Consider the following 18808-nt stretch of genomic DNA (forward strand, 5'->3'; position numbering starts at 1 on the left):
CCTAGGATCCTGGGAGATGTTACCAATGAATCGATAGGATTCGATTCTCTCTACCTATTCGATTGTCTATCGACAATCGACGATCGTACGGGATCTCGATAGACGATTCGTATACCGACCGATGAAACTTGTAAAATGGCGTCTCACTGAGGGATTCGTATGTTCGTGCATTCGTTGCAAGTTACTGTCATAATCGTTGTTGGTATTGCCGTGATAGTGATCTCGCGTGTTACATGTATTAATTATTTACTGAGATTCATCATGGGGTAAGTGTATCGTGTAGAAATTGTCGAAGCAAGATTCACACAAGAAATGTGCGTGTTGAGAGAGAGAGAGAGAGAGAGAGAGAACATTTTCTTTCTACTGCAGGAAATAATTTGTCGTATGTTTATCTCAACGTATGTTACAGCACGTCGGATTTGGAAGGTCCCGATTGCAAGGTGGAAGCCTTGGGATTTGATTCCGACGCGGATGGAATGACCGATCAACGAAAGAAGAAAAAGAGGAAACACAAGCATCATAAGCACAAGAAGGAAAAAATCATTGAAAGAGAGGATGAACGATTGGAAAGGCAAGAAAGGTACGACTTTACGTACGAGTACGTATCGTGTAGTTACATTTTCATTGAAAGCAACTAAAGTAAATGTATTTTTGCAGACGAAAGCACAAGAAGCACAAGAAACAGAAAAGAGAGAAAGACATGGAGAATGGTACCATGGACGAGAAATTAGTCAGCAATGCGATACACAAGGACATGGGTATGAATGGAAAAACGAGAAATTCCGTATTGGAAGTTGTCTCGACAGAAGAGAGCGAAGATGAAAAGTTGGTCGATTTAGATTCAGATGAAGTAGATTGCACCATCATAGAGGATGATATTGACCTCGAGGAGTTGATGAAACAAAAGGTATATATACACTAGTACGCCAATGTGTCAATACTCAGTTCATATTATCAATTGCGATTGTTCGACAAGGTGCATGTGCATGTATGCAAGGTATCTGCCCAGTGTATATCCTGGCAGATGCACGTAGGATACACAAGTATCGAGTGTTCAATATAAATACTGTGATTGCATCGTGTGCGTAGGAACGTTTGCAAGCGCGTCTAGTACAGTATCTCTCAGATGAGTCGGAAAAGGAGGATGATAAAGAATTACGTGAAGAGGACGAGGAAGAGGGCGAGGAAGAAGCGAAAGCGACCACAGAGACACCCGACGTGATACTAGTAGAGGATGACAGTGACACCAATGACATACCACCGAAGAAACGAGCTAGAAGCAAATCAGGTAGCAGAGAACGTAAGAAAGCGATAAAGGCTGAAAGACGTGTTGTAGTTGATATGACTAGAGACAGAAAAACTCGCGAACAGCACAAAGATAAGAGAAGAGATTTTGATAGGAAAAGAGACGAGAGAATCCGCCCTAGGGAGGAAGGTAAGAGGGACGAAGTCCGAAAAGACGATAGATCTTTGCGAAAAGCTGGCGAGAGGCAGAAAGAGGACGCGTGTAAAGACGAGTCTAACAGAAAAACGGCCGAGGACCAACAGAGGCGTAAAGATCTTGCAAAGAGAGACGAAACGCGGAAAAGAGAATCCGACAGACGGTAAGTAGCGATGTAATCGTGACGTTTTTTTTTTTCGGCCGTTGAAACGACAAACGGCAAATATTTTTAGACTAACGCGTCCAACTAACGTTAACCCATTAGTAATACCGTTTACATCCGTAGAGAAGAGAATCGAAGACGAGAGCCTGCTACTCCTCACAGCTCGAAACCTCGTAACAACGAAACGAAAGGTTTGGATTGCAAAAGTCGCGAACGTCACGATAGTCGAGATCGACACATCAGCCACGATCGGCGTAGTCGTGACAGACCGTCCAGCAGAGAGCCGCGTCGTCACGGCAGCCGCGACAAGAGGGACAGTAGGAGTAAGGATCGACATGGGAACAGAGATCGACACGACAGCAGTCGCGATCGGCGAGATGGCCGGTATCACGATCACAGAATAGACGATCGATCGCGCAGCACTGCGAGGCGATCCCGTAGTCCCACTCGGACAAGATTGGAGAGAGAGCGAAACGATCGTTACAAGAGATCCAGGTCGCCTTCTCGAAGCCGTAGAGATCGGGATAGGCAGCAGCAGATCAGGGAACACGGTAGGGACCGCGAGAGGGACAGAGAAAGGAACAGTAGAAGAGAACGCAACGACAAGTATAAAGATTCTTTATCGGAGGGTCTCAAGGCGGAACACTCGGACAGTTCGAGCGAGGAGGAGATCAAAGACATCGACATCGAGGAGGAGGAAGACGAGGAAGCGATCATAGAACGCCGGCGAAAGCAGAGGGAAGAATTGCTCAAGGTAAGCGCGTACGTTGCATGCATATTGTAAAATCTCGTAAAATGATGTTTCTTCCTCGTCTTCCTGCTATTCAGAGGCTGGGTGGACCAAACGAGGACTCCAATATGTCCGCCGACGTAAATGTGATCGCTGGTTCCCCGGAAAGTCAGTCCAACGTGTCGCAGAGATCTCTAGAGGTCCCATCGAACAACAATGAGTCCATTTCGGAGAGCCATACCCCACCATTGCCCATGGAGAAACCAGAGTCGCCGCCAGCCATGAAGAAAAGAAAGTCGAGGTTCGAGGACGCGCCACCAAACGAGTCCGACAGAATAGGGAATCAAGTGAAGACATCCGAGAGATTGAAACAGGATGAGAAGCAAACGTCCAAAAAGTCCAACGAATGGGACATGTTTGCGGAAGCGGACAATATCGGCGATTTTAATGTACGTTTACCGTTTGTACGATCTCTTCTCCATTAGTTGAACTTAATTCCATCTTATCCAGAGATGTTCCCTCGTTTGTCCAGAGCCCTACGCTGGAAGGAAAACGTCAAGGAGGACCGGATAATCCTAGTTTGACGGACAACTGGGACGACGCCGAAGGATATTACCGGTTGGTTGCGCATCTCTCGTTTCTCGGCCTAGGCCAATAATCATTCGATATGATCAAAGGCTGATGATTTGCTTTTCAGCGTCCGCGTCGGCGAAACTCTGGATGCGCGATACGTAGTCTATGGATACACGGGGCAAGGAGTATTCAGTAACGTAGTGAGAGCGAGAGACAGCGCTAGGGGAAATTTGGATGTAGCCGTAAAGATTATAAGAAACAACGAAATAATGTATGAAATAATGTGACAAAAAAAAAGCGGGATGTGCAATCGCGGTACGATGCGTGTGTGTAATGCCGTCGTCTTTTTGTCCACAGGCATAGAACCGGTCTGAAGGAACTGGAGATCCTCAGGAAACTGAACGACGCTGATCCCGAGGACAGATTCCACTGCTTACGCCTATTCAGGCATTTCTTTCACAAGAATCACTTGTGCATGGTGTTTGAACCTCTGGCCATGAATCTAAGAGAGGTACGTAGCGGACGTTGCTCCGCGGCAACTTGCCTGCCGACCGTCGCACTCGCACAACATTAATCATCGTGTAAAATTGCAGGTTTTAAAAAAGTATGGCAAAGACGTTGGTTTACACGTGAAAGCGGTAAGGTCGTATACGCAGCAACTTTTCCTAGCACTAAAGTTATTAAAACGTGCAAATATTCTGCATGCTGACATCAAACCGGATAATATTCTAGTCAGTGAAAGTAAGCTAGTGCTGAAACTTTGTGACTTTGGCTCGGCATCGCACATCCACGAGAATGAGATAACGCCGTACTTGGTCTCGAGGTTTTATCGTGCGCCCGAAATCAGTAAGTATATTTTCATGATGATACAATGTGTGGAATGCCTCTCTACTACTACTCTACTACGTTCGTTCAATGTATGTCGAACGAAGTTTGAGGTTCCGCTCTTGCGGTTTCGGTTTCACGCATCCATTATTTCCCGATGGGTGAGAATGTCGAATCTAATATCTAGCGATTTATCAGGGAATTACGTCTCGCGACATCCTAATAAATTATTTCGCGGCAAACATTGAACTTGGTTGAAGAGGGAGGAGCGTATCCGCGAATGTCCGACAACTATTGAACAATATAATTAATTTTCACGTTACCCATAATATATACCTATACAACTACACATACAATGCAATAGATGTTATCTCGCAAGAGCAATTGCAGCGTGCGTATCATTGCGCGTGAATCAGCTCGATGAGATTCTCGAAAATGGTAGAGAAATTGTACGTTGTGCGTCTCGAGCCGAAAGTAACACCATTATTTTCTAGTTCTTGGTATACCATATGATTTTGGTATTGACATGTGGTCCGTGGGGTGCACCATATACGAGCTTTACACGGGAAAGATAATGTTTTCGGGGAAAACGAACAATCAAATGTTGAAATACTTTATGGACCTAAAGGGCAAAATGCCAAATAAGTTGATTAGGAAGGGCACGTTCAAGGACCAACACTTTGACAGTAACTGCAATTTCCTGTATCAAGAGGTTGATAAAGTCACGGAACGGGTAAGTCCAAAATTGACAATTTTATCCTAGTCTGATCTTGTTCGGTCGCACGCGCGATTATAGTGTCGCGGTAAGTAAGCGCGCGCGCGCTGCGCTGCTCGCGTTGTTGGCTAACAATAAGACACTGCGCGATGAAACGACACATGATCAAGTAGACGCGCCGGATAATAATTTGCCGCGTCGGCACGGAATTCACTCAACAGTGTGGTTTCTAGGAGAAAGTCGTCGTAATGTCGACGCTACCAGCGACTCGCGATCTCGGCGCGGAACTCGGCGGGAATTCCTTACCGCCGGAACAGAGCCGCAAAGTCGGACAATTGAAGGATTTGCTCGAACGAACGCTGATGCTGGACGCTGGGAAGAGAATCACTGTGAATCACGCGTTGGCGCATCCCTTTATACAAGAAAAGATATAGGTAACCCTATCCGGGGTTCTTTAGCATCGACGAATCCGCTGACACGTAATTTTGTAATAATCACGAACCGTTGACACGATCCTTCCTGTGTTAGTGTTAAACGTTCCAGATTACTTAGGAGGTTAGGAGGTAGGGGAGCGCGATGTGTCTCTCTATTTCTCTATCACTTTTTTTCTCTCGTTCTCATTCTCGTTTCTTTTCCGCACCCCGGATACTCTCGTTTCCTTTTACCGATATTAACTCGTCGTATATATTTATTTTAGCGGGAAGAGGCGGCGCAAAATTTCAGAGATACCCGCGTATAGCGAGGCTCGATGACGAACGAGTAATAAGCTCACGGCGTATCACGAGAGAGACGTGCTCTATACGATATTTTAGAAATGCATCGTCCAATTGCTGTTGTGTGTCACCGTACTCGAACTAATCGTATACACGTATAATAGCATACCATATTACACTGTACTATACTTTATATCCTATCGTACCAGAGAGTGTAATATTTTTATACTCGATATGATTAGCTGTGTGATAAGAATATAAGTCAACGAATTTTACGTAGACGTCTGAATAAATCGGTTTTCGTATTAACAAGTCTTACACGTGCAAGCATCCTCGTTTAATGTAGACGCTTTATTCGTATGAAAGTAGACATTTTCGCGATTACTCGTTGCTCGTTCGCAAATTTCCACCTCGGCCGCCTCTTTCAGCAACACAAACTGATACTGGGTACAGTAAACTCAATAATACGATAATACGTAGTGAAAGCATCCTTATGATACGCGCGTGAGGGGCACGACATTCGTACGGACGAACAAGAGCACTTTTTACATAAATAATCAATTTATAGGCTGTGCGCGCTCGCCTATGAAATTGTATGATACATAATCCCGAAGCGAGAATTTCCATTTAAACAGATTGCGAGATTCCGATTAATCACACCTTACCTGCTACCGTATTCGAACGTTTGATCAGCGAGCATTACGAGCGCACATGCAACATTGAATTGACAACAAAAAGCTTGTTCCAATTGGATTAAAATGTATAGCGAGTAGATCAGCAATTGTAATAAAACGACACGTGCTTGGCACTATGAGAAAAACGTTTTGCATTTTGTCTCTTTAGTCTTGAATTACGATATACGAATACGTTCAGTTGAATATTTATTCTTACAGAGACGCGTTTCTCTCTCTTTCTCTCCCCCCTCTTGCTCTCTTTTTCTGTCCCTTTCTGTTTCTCTCGCTCAGGTGTTCTCTATTTTTCTCTTCTGGTTTCCTGGTTTTCTCATTCCTACTCCTAAAATTCAAAAGGGTTCCATAGAGACGTTTGTCAAATACCATTTCAATAGCGATAACGTAATACATGATATGTGTATGTGCATATACATACATACATATATATATATATATACACACATACACATACACACATGTATAATGTGCGTGTATGATTCTTTTGGTCGATGGTGTGTTTATTATATGGTAGTATATGTATACCAACGTGTGGAAAAACTCGTAGTCAGTACCTGCAACAATTAAGAAGAAGAACGTTTTTACCTAACGTCTCCATAATTATCCATTTATATATGTATTTAAATATTAGATAAAGGTGAAAGAATGTGTACATAATTACATTGCGACGTAAAGCTTTAAGATATAAAGGCGGTAGTAAAAGGTATCAAGAGGTATTATTATATATGCCAAGTAATAACAGCTCTAGTAAAATAGTAAATCTGTTTGAAGCAAGAATCACATGTAGGCAGGGTGGCATGGTCTCTGATCGCCGATAGGTCTCATCCGTCATACTAGTCAGGATGATACGCGCGATCTCGATCTCGGAAAAAAGATCTCGAAAATTTTCTTGCTGTTATTTGATATTAAATGCGTATATCGATACCGGATATCGGTTGTGAATGGTTCCACGGCATGACGTTATACGTGATAAGATTGTACGAGACTGCTTATGTTTCAGATGCGTCTTCGATTCAAATCATCGTTAAGTGCGGCCGGACCTTTCGAGGGCCTTTAGCGCCGATCCCGTTACAAGGTATTCATGGGGGATTGCCTTATGGGATATTTAGCATTATCTTCTCGGCTTCTCAGTGTATAACACATGTAGCACGGTTTATGTAACGAGGTCGGATATACCGTGTGTACATTGACAATTAGATTCTTGACGAAAGTGTAACTTTTCTCTGTAAAAGTCTTTTTCAATTCCAAAAAGGACGGAATATATTTACAGTTTTTAATCCAACTCCCATAGTACTTACATTATTCGTATGTTGGAAAATTTGTAAAAACATTTTACTAATGATCACTTTACTAATAAGTTGGAAAGTAAAAAGTGGCAAATTAATCATGCTGATGATGCTGACGAGCGGTACACACGCGTCTTTGAGTCCCTTTCTCTCTCTCTGTTTTATATGATAAAAAAGGGCCGTTGTACCTCGATAAAATAAAATAAGGAAATGAGTAAGAAAGTAAACAAACATAAACAGGATAAAATAAAAAGATTTATAGGATATATATAATATATATATATATATATATATATATATATATATATATGCGTGTGTGCAATTCTCGGGAATACAGTTTCAATACAGACAGTAAAAGTATACTCTATGAGACTACGATTAGTATGTGCTGTTCTAATTGGCAATTTGGTAATGTTTCACTTGTAGCCCTCCCTGTGAGGAGGGGAGGCAATGGAAGAGGTGATGAAAACGATTGATGAGAGGAGGAGAGGAAAATGTACGATATACTTGCGCCTACATCTCGACAAGTACATGCACTGTACTCGCTTTAACTAGATTTATATCCGCGCGCTAAGGTTTCTCTTAAATTTACTCGAGATCATTCGCAATCGAGGACTCGTAAGTATGTACGCAGGTAAAGTACATGCAAGTATTGAAAATTTCACGCGACATTCTGACAAACATATCAACATTGACACACTCGTGTGTCTGTTTCTTCTCAGAAACTCGTTTCAGTCGAAAACTTACGATTCTTAAAAACACAAATATGTCGAAAGCTTATACAATACTAATATTTGCGGTTTTGAGTTTTCAGATATTTAAGATCTACCGTTCCGTGAAAACGAAAAGCAGATGCGATGTGAATCCATATTATTCTCGCTCGCCCAAGATCTCTTTGTTGCTCTCCCTCTCTGTTTTTTCTCTCTTTCACTCTCACTCTCTTTGTCACTTTCCTACCTGATCTCGCTCCATTTCACCTCATTTCAGAAATATTTTCAGGAATTGTGTACAAGTATTGTAATGTGAATAAAAACTTGTTTATCGCAGTATCTATGTTTATTTTCTCACGATAAAGATCCAGCACGTAACACATAAGGGTAAAAATTAAACTTTCGAAAGATGTATCTGTAAGTCTTTACGACGCGAGATGCAAATTTTTATCGATAATTGAATAAAGTAAAATGTACGAATTTATTTGTACATCACAAAATTATTGATACAGGTAATCATGATTTATTATGATATTGTATATATTACGTGATTCTGTGTACATATAATACATGATATAGAGAGATACTAAAGATAAAGGGTTTATGGCACTTTTAAGTCACTCCGAGATTAATACGACGTAAGTACAAGTTCGTTTTTTTTAGCTACTTGACGAGACTCGAACGCGCGCGCCAAAGACGGAGCTTTAACTTTTCTGAATCGGAAAAACGTAGAATCCACGATACAGCGGTACGACAACTTTATCTTGCGCTTCTTGTGATTTTAGCTAACGGGCGTTTACGCGAAATTTTCACAGATGTAGCAAACGTACTTTCCCGTCACCTTCCACACAAAATGCTTCTTCAAGCTTCCTAATCGTGTTCCGGATAATATTGGATCAACATCTTGGAAAGTTCCTGCGCCAGTTCCATCGACGACGCGCACAGGTTTCTCCTACTCATCACGTCGAATGGACCGCCTTTTGGTGTAAAATAAATGTTAGTGTTACGGTGACTGAAAAGTTTCGTGTTGGCTTTATCGCGCTCATATTATTATGCGTAGTATCTTGTTTACCAGCTGGATCTATCGACACACCGCCTGCTTCTCGAACAATAAGGTCTCCGGCCGCCATGTCCCACGCGTGTATACCAAATTCGAAAGATACGTCGGCGCCACCGAGAGCCACCATGCACATGTTCAACGCTGCCGAGCCAAGCGATCTCAGCCTGTACGAGATGCATACGAGACATGTTATTTTATTAATCGTTAGAAAAATACGCGACTGGCTCGGAAGTACAACTTACCCGTGAACACGTGATGTAAGAAGCGTTATATTTTGCAAAACTACTTCCAGCTTCTCCGGATCTCTACTCGTTCCCATTTCCACCATTACCAGTGCTTTACGCAATTCTAAAACAATTTTACGGCTGGTAACAGAAAGATTTAACAAGAGAGAGGAGAGCACGTTACCTTTCTCGCTGGATACGTGAATCGGGGCGCCATTGAGAAAGGCACCCTGACCTTTACGGGCGGTAAAGAGTTGCTCCAAGATCGGGTTGTAAACTATTCCTATTTCCGCTGTTTTGTTAATGAGCAACCCGACCGATATACACGTGTGTGGTAAACCGTGTACAAAGTTCATCGTGCCATCGATCGGGTCGATTATCCATGTTGGCGCGTCGGTTAATTCAATTTTCTGGCCCGAGGCAGTGCTCTCCTCGCCGATAAACCTGTTGTACGTTATCAGATATCACGGCATTGCTCTTCACATATATCGCAACACACTCTGATCTCGTCTCTTCTTTCTCTTTTGCAATTTCTTTTAACTGACACAGAGATAAACGAGTAGACGAGATTGTACTTACTTGTGGTCAGGATACCTCGACGATATCCCATCGATTAAAAGTCTCTCTACCTCTTGATCCCATTCCGTGACCAGATCAACGTCGCACGACTTCGTAAGTACGTGTTTACGTTGATTAATCTTTTCCCTAACAATCTGCGGGAACAAACGTAATCAGACACATGTGACTACGCAACGTGACATGTGTGTATCGTGACATCTCTCTCCCGCAAAATCGATAAGCCTAGTCGATGTACCTTGCTCTTATCAGAATTTGCGTTCGACTTACCGAGCCAGCTTGCTTCACAAGGCGTAAAATCTCAGTGTTACACTCGGTGATGTCCAACATGGTTCATCGATTGCGCTCCCGTGCAAATGGAAAGCCTGACTGGTGAGTTGATGGTATATTAACAGTGTACAACGCGCACTATTGTCGATTCCGTCGTGCAGAATTCGCTCGTCGCTGCCAATTGCTCCGAACGCGCTCCTTGGCGCTGGCGGAACGACTGGGAACGCGTCACGCGACCGACCCGTCGATACTAACGTTGCCGGTCGCCACCAGTCTGAATATATGCGGAATATATGTAGCAACGGGAAAAATGATATATAAAGGGATGTAAATACGGAATGTAAAGGGGAGGAAGGACGCAATAAAAGAAACACTCGTCAACGTTTAACAGAACAATTCGTAATTATGACATTCTCGTAATTTCATAACATATATACATGCATATATATAATTTTATATACCTATAATTTTATATAGCCATTTCCATTACTTATGCGTTGGCCGTTTTGTATCTACATACTTGTACATGTACATTATCACACGTAAAATCGTTTTTTGTTCCACGAGGAATGATATGTATGTGATGTGACTCCCAGGCAGGGAGTACGAGGCAACTTTTATCCACGTGTATTCATGCTCTCAACCTTTCCATCAATTCGCATATTCTTTAAACGGTTGAAAAACGAACGGTTTGTTTCTCAAGAAAATTTTAGACTCGTCAAAGAATATGTAACTGGAGGGAAACGCACAGCAAGTATCCTGTAACATTCTGTAATTATCGACACACGTATATATCGATAATTTTAACACGAAACTGTGTGCGAAAAGCGGACGACTATCCTTTTCGCGGTATCCTCCGTATCGGCATACGCTCTCTTCGTCATTTAAATAACAGTAATCGTGCAAGCGATTGTAGCCTGGTGCTTTATATTATCCGCATGCTACTTATTACGCCGCAGTGCATCTACTCGTTTCGAGAGCGCTCTTTAGACAGATTCGCTTCTCTAGTCTTTTCGATCAGTTTTTGAAAACCCAACATTTTCGGCTCGACAAGAGGAAACCCTGAGCTACTTATCATAGTAACGCTTACTTGTAGTGAGAGATATGTATCATAACGGCCATAACGGCTGTTTCACGAGAGCCACTAATAATTCGCAGTGAATTAATTCTTTTCTGTCGATTTGACGATTCCATTAACGAACCGTTACTTTCATGTATCTTCGGCACGGTTCCCGTCCATTTGGAAACTTGGAGAAAAAGACGAAAGGGGCATGTGATAGCTGTCAGTTTTACTTTTCGAGACCAATTGGCAATTTGATTCGATTAATCAGGAAGAAAGAGAATTAACACTAACGGTCTCTCGCGCTTGTACGTTCATAATTGCGAAATAAACGGCTGAACATGAATACGATAATATCTTGCGATAAAAATGCGTGCAACGTTTCCGATAGCGTGCGTAATCGCTACGTATAGATCATGTACATCGATTCGGTGCAATCTATTGCGTTTGTCTTTATGAAACTAGAGACCGATCTCGCTCCAGTGAAAATGTCGCACGGAAAGTTTTTTTTTTTTCTTAAAATACTTTCATTTCTCCGGGGAGGGTGTATGTGTGAGAGGGATGCGTCTCTTTAAACGCATGGCCTCAAATCGAAGAGAAGTTGGATGACAGTCTCGTCGGCTAGTGTCGATGTGTCCCCGATATTCCTGTCGCCCGCTGCAATTTTTCTCAGCATACGTCTCATGATCTTGCCCGATCTTGTTTTTGGTAGAGCCGGGGCGTGTTGGACGACGTCCGGTTGAGCGAACGGGCCAATCCTCTCGCGAACTGTTTGAGACATATTTTTTGGATTAGAAATTTTTGTCTTTGTCGATAGTTTACGATTATACCCACCCTTCTTTTTAAGCTCGGTTTGCAGTTTCTCGTCAAAAGCTACCCCCACGGTCGGCGTGATGAAACAGTACAAGCATTGACCCTTGACAGGATGCGACTTGCTGACCACCGCGGCCTCGGTTACCGAGGAATGTTCCGCCAATACACTCTCCACTTCGGCAGTTGACATTAAATGACCGGAAACGTTCAACATATCGTCGATACGACCGGTTACCCAGAGGTATCCGTCTGCGTCGCGTCTCGCTCCTAAACAGAGTAAACAGGTAGAGAAATTACGAGACAGTTATATATAGCAATTGGATTTACGAATTACGATTCGACTGACTTCATCTGAATTAGGCCGCGAAAACGTTCTATTGTCTCGCGTCACCCTCGAGTCCCTTGACGCGAAAACTAAGAGCGAAATGGCGCTCCGAAAGATCAAGGCTCGTCAGATATTCGATTGCAAAGGCGAACCGACTTTGGAAGTTGACGTAGTCACCGATATCGGTCTATTCAGATCGTCGGTACCTTCCACCGTTTTCACTAATCCAAATCAAGCGCGAGAAATCAGAGACGAGAATGCAGCGGCCTATGGCGGTCGCTCGGTATTCAAAGCCATCGATATCGTCAATAATGTGATTGCTCCGCAGCTGGTAAAATCAAAACTCGAAGTTTCCCAGCAAGTGGAGATAGACGGATTGCTGAATAAATTGGATGGCACGGAGAATAAATCGAGGCTCGGCGTCAATTCCATTCTCGGTGTCTCCGTAGCCTGCTGCAAAGCCGGAGCCGCTAAGAGGGGTCTCCCAGTTTACAGGTGATTTGCAGTCATCAATCATTTTATATTCTCTTCGAACGAAATTGTTGCTTTTTACAGATATATCGTCGAGTTGGCTGAAAACAGTCAATTATACGTGCCGGTACCGAGCTTCAGTGTAATCAATGGAGGACGATATGCTGGCAATAATTTAACGTGTCAGGACTTTGCGATATTGCCAATAGGTGTGTGAAAATGTGCATAAATGACAATACAATCCTTGAATTGCTTGCCTACATTTGGCAGAGAATTCCGAGGCGGTCGGATAGACGTGTGTGTGTGCTTGTGCTGCGCAGGTGCCGAGAGTTTTGCCGACGCCGTGAAAATGAGCACCGAAGTATATCGAGAGTTGGAGAGAAAAATTGTCGACGCTCAAAGGATACGAGGCCCGCTTCCCGTTAGCGTTAAAGGAGCCTTTGTCCCCGACTTGGACAGTGACAGAGACGCCCTGACTCTCTTGGACGCGTCCATCAGAGATACCGGCTACGAAGACAAAATTAAGATAACGCTGGATATGGCAGCGAGCGCATTTTACAAAGAAGGTCTCACTATACTATGAGAGGGAGAGAGAGAACCTTGTGTGACTGCATCTTTGTATTTCCGTAGGAGGATACGACCTAGCATTCAAGACGGAGGAGTCCGATCCTGCCGACTACCTGGAAGCCGAGGCTTTGCGCGACGAGTACCTCAAGTACCTCTCAGAATTCCCAGCGATAGTCTCGATCAAAGATCCCTTCGATCAAGAAGACTGGGAAGGTTGGTTGACAATCGCCAATCAAGGTATTCAAGTAGTCAGCGACGATCTCACCGCTATGAATGTCGAAAGAATCGAAGAGGCAATCGACAGAAATGTAGCCAATTGTCTCGTGCTGCGAATGTCGCAAATCGGCACTGTAACAGAGGTGATCAATTGCGCGAGAATGGCGAGGATCAACGATTGGGGCTACATCGTAAACGCGAGCTGTGGCGAAACGGAGGATAATTTTGTCGCCGATCTGGCGGTCGGACTTTCCGCCGGGCAATTTAAAGCCGGAGCACCTTGCAGGTAACTCGCGTTATTTCGCGTTCTAACGGTAACGATAATACAATTATTTCGAATGCGAGTCAAACGTAAGGAATCTTTAAATTTTCGGCTTATCGCTGCTTCGTCGGTTGTAGGAGCGAGAGAATGGCCAAGTATAATCAAATACTGAGAATCGAGGAGGAACTCGGCAGAGATGCTAGATACGCCGGGCCAAAGTATCGAAATCCTCTTGCAAAGTAACTGAACGGTTACTCAAACGTACGTAAACGTAAAAGCTGACAGACTTACCATCCCCGGTGCAGTAAAACCCATTGAATCGATCAAAGTACGTGTTCTGGAAACGTTGGTGATTTCCGTAAAGGGTCCGCATCATACCCGGCCACGGTCGACGGAAGACGAGATATCCCTCTCCTTCGCCCTCGATTACACGACCGTCCTCGTCGAGCAGCTCCGGCAAAACCCCAAAGAACGGAAACGTCTACGTTTTAAGTGTTATTTTTTTTCATCCGTTTGTTACGTTACGAAAAGGTTGTCGCGGAGAGAAAGAAATAAGCCTGGCTTACCGCGGAGCCTGGTTTCATAGGCGTAGCACCTGGTAGCGGGGTAATCACGTGGCCGCCAGTCTCCGTTTGCCAAAAAGTGTCCGCTATACTGCACTTACCGTGACCGACAAGATTGTAAAACCAGAGCCAAGCCTCGCTGTTGATCGGTTCGCCTACCGAGCCGAGGACCTGAAACGTACGTCACGCGTGTCATTATACGCGATCGATTGTCGCGATGAATAAGGCTGATGAGAAGACGCACCTTGAGCGAGGACAAGCTGTGCTTTTTCACGAAATCGTCGCCGAACTTCATCAACGACCTGATGGCGGTAGGCGCCGTGTAAAATTGCGTGACCTTGTATTTGTCGACGATCGACCAGTATCGATCGTTGTCCGGATAGAAAGGCGTGCCCTCAAACTGTGGACCGATGGAACATTAGTCGCTCGGGATCATTAGCAAAAGGAGAAAAAACGGGGATCGATCCGATCGCCTCGCTACGGGGGAAATGTGGCGTATACGTACCACGACGGACGTTGCACCGTTCGCCAATGGGCCGTAAACCACATAAGTGTGTCCGGTGATCCATCCAACGTCGGCGGTGCACCAATAAACATCACCCGGATGATAGTCGAAAACGTACTTGAAAGTGGTCGCCGCGTAAATCAAGTATCCGGCAGTGGTATGGAGAACGCCTTTCGGTTTGCCGGTGGAACCGCTACGACGATACGAAAAGAAAAAGAATGATTTCAGCTCTACCAAGTCGAGTCACATACGCACGCACACAAAGGATACCTCGTATAAAGGATAAAGAGTGGATCCTCGGCGGCCATCCAAACTGGATAACAACTCGGTTCCGCGTCCTCCATCTCGTCGTGCCACCAAACGTCTCGATCGTCGTTCCAGCTAACATTGGTGGCCGTCTCCGTAACGTTGCCGTTACCGGTGCCATTTACCCCGGTTTTCATCCTACCCTCTGGATTACTGAGCCGTCTCAAGTGCGCGATAACCACGCAGCACTCGAGTTGATGGCCGTGCCTCTGCACTTTGTTCAAGGCTTCGTCGCAGATATTTTTCAATAGGAGTAATTTCTCGCCTCTCCATACGCCATCCGAGGTGATGAGGACCTTGGCTTTCGAGTCGAGTATGCGTTCCGCCAAAGAGTCGGACGAGTATCCTGCAAACTGATTGCACGTCCTTCTCGATTACGTTTGCGACGGTCCTGCGATCGGCATTCCATCTACTCACCACCACGCTGTGAACCGCCCCTATCCTCGTGCAAGCCAGCATGGCTATCGGCAGCTCTAGGATCATCGGCATGTAAATCACCACCCTGTCCCCCTTGGTGATACCTTTCGACTTGAGGACATTCGCGAATCTGCACGTCTCCTCGAGCAACTTTCGATAGGTCAATCGCGAATAATCCTCCGGATCGTTTCCCTCCCTGACGACAACGAAAACGAAAATTCAGAGATTCACTCGGTGAATTATCACCGCGAAGGAATTTATTTCGAGAAAGAACAAAGAAGGCGCGCTCTTTAATTGAAAGATTTTCCGCTAAGCGAAAATCACGTGCAGTACAGACGAAATTGACCGTCGCGGCACGGCGCCGTGATTAAGCATACCTTTAAGGAGAATTGCAACGTGTGCGCGTACCAAAACCGCAGGTCACAGAACGATCGAGACCCGTACGCCGATAGACTCGGAAAAAAGATTCAGGTTTTCGTTGATAGTGGCCGAGATCTCTGTTATTTGAACAGGTAAAGTGGATCGCGTGATGTAACGCGTGAAGTTACACGTGATCTTTTCATGTACGATCGCAGCGAGATTGCAATGCAATGTTCTCGAACGTGTTTCTTACGCGGAATCAGGTATATACTGATCGCAATGGCCTTCGTTTCTTTGTCTCCTCTCGAAACTCAGGGCTGATCAGCAATTTGCATATTCCATGTATAATAACATGCGCTCCGGTTTTTTTTCTTAGACGCATTTTTATGACATTTTATGACATCTTGCCCAGTTTATTCACGTGCTTTACGCTACGGTTGCTGCTGATCTGCCCTTTTATCAATCGCTAATCGGCCAGTGCAAATCATCTTTCAATTAAAAGCGCGTTCCGCTGATAATACTGCGGTTTCGAGAATGTCGTAATACCGATGGCACGCGAAGGAGCAAGTCGGATACATGTACCGGTCTGCCCGATACGAGCATGTGACTTGATCATGTCGAAGCACGTTGAAGTAACTTTGCAAAATTTTCTGTTTAAATCGCGTGATGCTCTCGCGCGCGCACGAGAGAGCCGAGATGATGCAAGAAGTGACGCGATCGCGCGCGACGCTCCGCTGACCAATGGAGACGCAGGTATCGGCACACCGTGTGTCGACCAACGGACCGACATCGTTCGCGACGCGATCGAACGCGATCCCGATGATGATCGTGCTGGTACGCTCGCATGAAAATTACAGCGCTGTTTATGAGAAAACTCCGAAAGCGTTATTGGGCTAACGCTTCTTACATTATCAATGGTAATCGATGGTGATCGATAATCCGCGACATAGACCCGTCCGGATCGTCGTTCATGAAATATGCATGAGCCGTGATGACGCGAAACTTTGGCTCCCGACGTGCGCTCTTTCGCAGCTATATATCAACTTCTAATAGAGACCGAAGGGCGTGGATTGCTCGTTCGCTCTGCGACTAGACAAATTTGGCCAACCGGTTTTATCGAGGTCGAGTAACCGATCGTCACCGATAAACGATTATGCCGTTACAGAATGTTTTATGGCTCGCGCGATAGCTAATAAAGATAAAACGGTATGTACGTAAGCGGATTTACGTGATGAGCGCGGGTACACGATATTCGAATGACTTGCGTCTACGAGTCTACGGATGTACTTTGCATGAAAATAAACTCGACTTGTCAGCGGGCATTCTGATCGGACATTTTCGTTATCGTTGCCTTATCCTCCGCACGTGTAACGTAAGCTAATTTCTTCTCCGTAATTACCAGTAAAACGCAATTTTATCGCCATTTCCGCTCTTAACGTTCTTGTCGAGTAAATTGAAGCTTATGTTCGTCGATGCTCCTTCCATCCACTTGATGAAAACGTCACCCTTGCTCAGATCGAAATTGTAGGAGAAAAATTTCTCCTCCACCGCTGGCGTCTCCCAATAAAATTGCTTAGCGATCTCACCCCAGAATTGCACCGGTTCCTTTATAGACCTGGACAGAGATAAATTCGTGTGTTTGCTACAATACGGTACGTTTGATACAATACGGGAGAACCGTATACCGTTCGAAACTCCACTATATCGCGTCTTATCTTTATTCATTTATTTATATTAACGTGCGACGTAACTGTTCACATAATGAAACATCTCGTCGTTATAATGAGGTAAATTCGTATTCGTTTAGTTTCCGTAGTTTCGACTTGCGTAAGTGTTTCTCATCCTGCTTTATTTACAGATTTATGCACGTACGGTACTCGGGAATTGTGCATAATATTGTAACCGTTTCCGCATTGATTGGGCAAGTTCACAGTTCAGTGGAATACATTATACTTGCATGAATTGAACATTTTTCGCGTTTCTAATGCATCCGCGGATCGTTTCTCCTGTTGGATCGTTGGAAATTCGTCCCACCCTTTTGTGGAATCGATATCGCGCGTTTCTATTCGTGCTCTTTACGTTAACCGCTCCAAGAGCATGCAGCAGCGTCTCACCACTCCGATGCTCGGAAACACCGCCGAATTTACCTCATGTTACATGTTTTATCGCGATGACGTTTTCTTTTTTTCTAAACACCATTGTTGCTATCGCCAAGTGATTCGGTCGTTTCTTTGTTCTTTGTTTCGTCAGAATAGAGATATTTAGCAAATCAAATGTTGTATTTCCAACTGACTTTGTCTCGACTTTGATATTTGAGAAAGCAAAAAGGAACACGCGTAATTTTTCTCCCTCTGTCAGTGCGCACACACATACACACATGCGCGCGCGCGCGCGCGCATGCCTCCACACGTACCATGTACCGACACACGTATCCTCTTTTTTTCTCTCTCTCTCATATACATCTACATGCACATATACAGATGTAACGAATTTAGACTTTTATCTTTATCATATATTATACACTGTACCTTTCGTGCATCCGTTTGTACTGTTCCATGCTACTGCAATGCGCCGTCTTCGCAAGCTCCGAATTGGGGTAGTATATTTTATCCGCCATGTTTCACCCTCACTCCGCCAAGAATTTTCTGTAAAAATTTTCTGATCTTCTTGAAATGCGGGAAATTGATCGAATGAATGTAAAAAGGATACTGCAATTCTGCGCTCTTTTGCCGTAAAATTGATATTCGTGGTGTAGGACGACGTAACACGAACGATGGACGAGTTGGGGGTACAAGCGAGACTCAGGTGCTACACCACTTTACCGGCTTGACTGATAAGCGCCGACTGATTCCACCGTACGAACGCGAGTGCGCGATCAACGGTGGTGAGAAAGAGAGAGAGAGAGAGAGAGAGAGAGAGCGAACATGACGGTCGATTACGCCCAAACCACGCGAGGTACCTCAGCGGT

At 44.5% G+C, this 18808-nt stretch overlaps 4 protein-coding genes across 5 annotated transcripts; 2 read left to right on the top strand and 2 right to left on the bottom strand.

The window, feature by feature from the left end:
- Window positions 1-91: 91 nt before the first annotated feature.
- LOC105276525 (serine/threonine-protein kinase PRP4 homolog) lies at window positions 92-8181 on the top strand. 2 transcript variants are annotated; one of them, XM_011334216.3, is made up of 14 exons: window positions 92-266; window positions 410-580; window positions 658-907; window positions 1090-1604; window positions 1728-2358; window positions 2433-2783; window positions 2867-2952; window positions 3032-3178; window positions 3265-3418; window positions 3501-3753; window positions 4227-4465; window positions 4681-4881; window positions 6850-6924; window positions 7562-8181. In XM_011334216.3, the coding sequence occupies exons 1-12, from the start codon at window positions 160-162 to the stop codon at window positions 4879-4881; spliced, it is 3105 nt and encodes a 1034-aa protein (XP_011332518.1). In that variant the 5' UTR covers window positions 92-159; the 3' UTR covers window positions 6850-6924; window positions 7562-8181. The 2 variants fall into 2 exon arrangements, with proteins under 2 accessions (XP_011332518.1, XP_011332519.1); XM_011334217.3 differs by lacking the exon at window positions 4681-4881.
- Window positions 8182-8345: 164 nt separating this feature from the next.
- On the bottom strand, window positions 8346-10239 carry LOC105276524 (inositol monophosphatase 1). The gene is made up of 6 exons (XM_011334215.3): window positions 9976-10239; window positions 9709-9842; window positions 9314-9573; window positions 9148-9253; window positions 8918-9069; window positions 8346-8822 (listed from the first exon to the last, which is right to left on the bottom strand). Exons 1-6 carry the CDS (start codon window positions 10033-10035, stop codon window positions 8716-8718), a joined length of 819 nt encoding a protein of 272 aa, XP_011332517.1. The 5' UTR covers window positions 10036-10239; the 3' UTR covers window positions 8346-8715.
- A 115-nt stretch (window positions 10240-10354) lies between these two features.
- LOC105276523 (acetyl-coenzyme A synthetase) lies at window positions 10355-18457 on the bottom strand. Its single transcript, XM_011334213.3, has 10 exons — window positions 18369-18457; window positions 17240-17455; window positions 15481-15676; window positions 15028-15416; window positions 14758-14950; window positions 14497-14652; window positions 14256-14423; window positions 13981-14170; window positions 11870-12115; window positions 10355-11803 (listed from the first exon to the last, which is right to left on the bottom strand). The coding sequence occupies exons 1-10, from the start codon at window positions 18455-18457 to the stop codon at window positions 11607-11609; spliced, it is 2040 nt and encodes a 679-aa protein (XP_011332515.1). The 3' UTR covers window positions 10355-11606.
- On the top strand, window positions 12122-13974 carry LOC105276522 (enolase). The gene is made up of 5 exons (XM_011334212.1): window positions 12122-12668; window positions 12729-12853; window positions 12965-13210; window positions 13275-13713; window positions 13827-13974. The coding sequence occupies exons 1-5, from the start codon at window positions 12274-12276 to the stop codon at window positions 13930-13932; spliced, it is 1311 nt and encodes a 436-aa protein (XP_011332514.1). The 5' UTR covers window positions 12122-12273; the 3' UTR covers window positions 13933-13974.
- Window positions 18458-18808: the final 351 nt, after the last annotated feature.

The sequence above is a fragment of the Ooceraea biroi genome, chromosome 6, assembly GCF_003672135.1.
Source record: "Ooceraea biroi isolate clonal line C1 chromosome 6, Obir_v5.4, whole genome shotgun sequence".
Classification (NCBI taxonomy): domain Eukaryota; kingdom Metazoa; phylum Arthropoda; class Insecta; order Hymenoptera; family Formicidae; genus Ooceraea; species Ooceraea biroi.

Coding starts and splice junctions, on each gene's coding strand:
- LOC105276525 (XM_011334216.3), top strand. CDS start 160: ATGTTCGTGCATTCGTTGCAAGTTACTGTCATAATCGTTGTTGGTATT. Junction 3,419..3,500: donor TGGCCATGAATCTAAGAGAG/GTACGTAGCGGA, acceptor GTAAAATTGCAG/GTTTTAAAAAAGTATGGCAA. Junction 4,466..4,680: donor TTGATAAAGTCACGGAACGG/GTAAGTCCAAAA, acceptor TGTGGTTTCTAG/GAGAAAGTCGTCGTAATGTC.
- LOC105276524 (XM_011334215.3), bottom strand. CDS start 10,035: ATGTTGGACATCACCGAGTGTAACACTGAGATTTTACGCCTTGTGAAG. Junction 9,254..9,313: donor TCACGTATCCAGCGAGAAAG/GTAACGTGCTCT, acceptor AAATTGTTTTAG/AATTGCGTAAAGCACTGGTA. Junction 8,823..8,917: donor TGTGTCGATAGATCCAGCTG/GTAAACAAGATA, acceptor TTACACCAAAAG/GCGGTCCATTCGACGTGATG.
- LOC105276522 (XM_011334212.1), top strand. CDS start 12,274: ATGGCGCTCCGAAAGATCAAGGCTCGTCAGATATTCGATTGCAAAGGC. Junction 12,669..12,728: donor AGGGGTCTCCCAGTTTACAG/GTGATTTGCAGT, acceptor TGCTTTTTACAG/ATATATCGTCGAGTTGGCTG. Junction 12,854..12,964: donor CTTTGCGATATTGCCAATAG/GTGTGTGAAAAT, acceptor TGTGCTGCGCAG/GTGCCGAGAGTTTTGCCGAC.
- LOC105276523 (XM_011334213.3), bottom strand. CDS start 18,457: ATGGCGGATAAAATATACTACCCCAATTCGGAGCTTGCGAAGACGGCG. Junction 15,677..17,239: donor GATAAAATTGCGTTTTACTG/GTAATTACGGAG, acceptor CGTTGTCGTCAG/GGAGGGAAACGATCCGGAGG. Junction 12,116..13,980: donor GTTTTACTGCACCGGGGATG/GTAAGTCTGTCA, acceptor TACTCTGTTTAG/GAGCGAGACGCGACGCAGAC.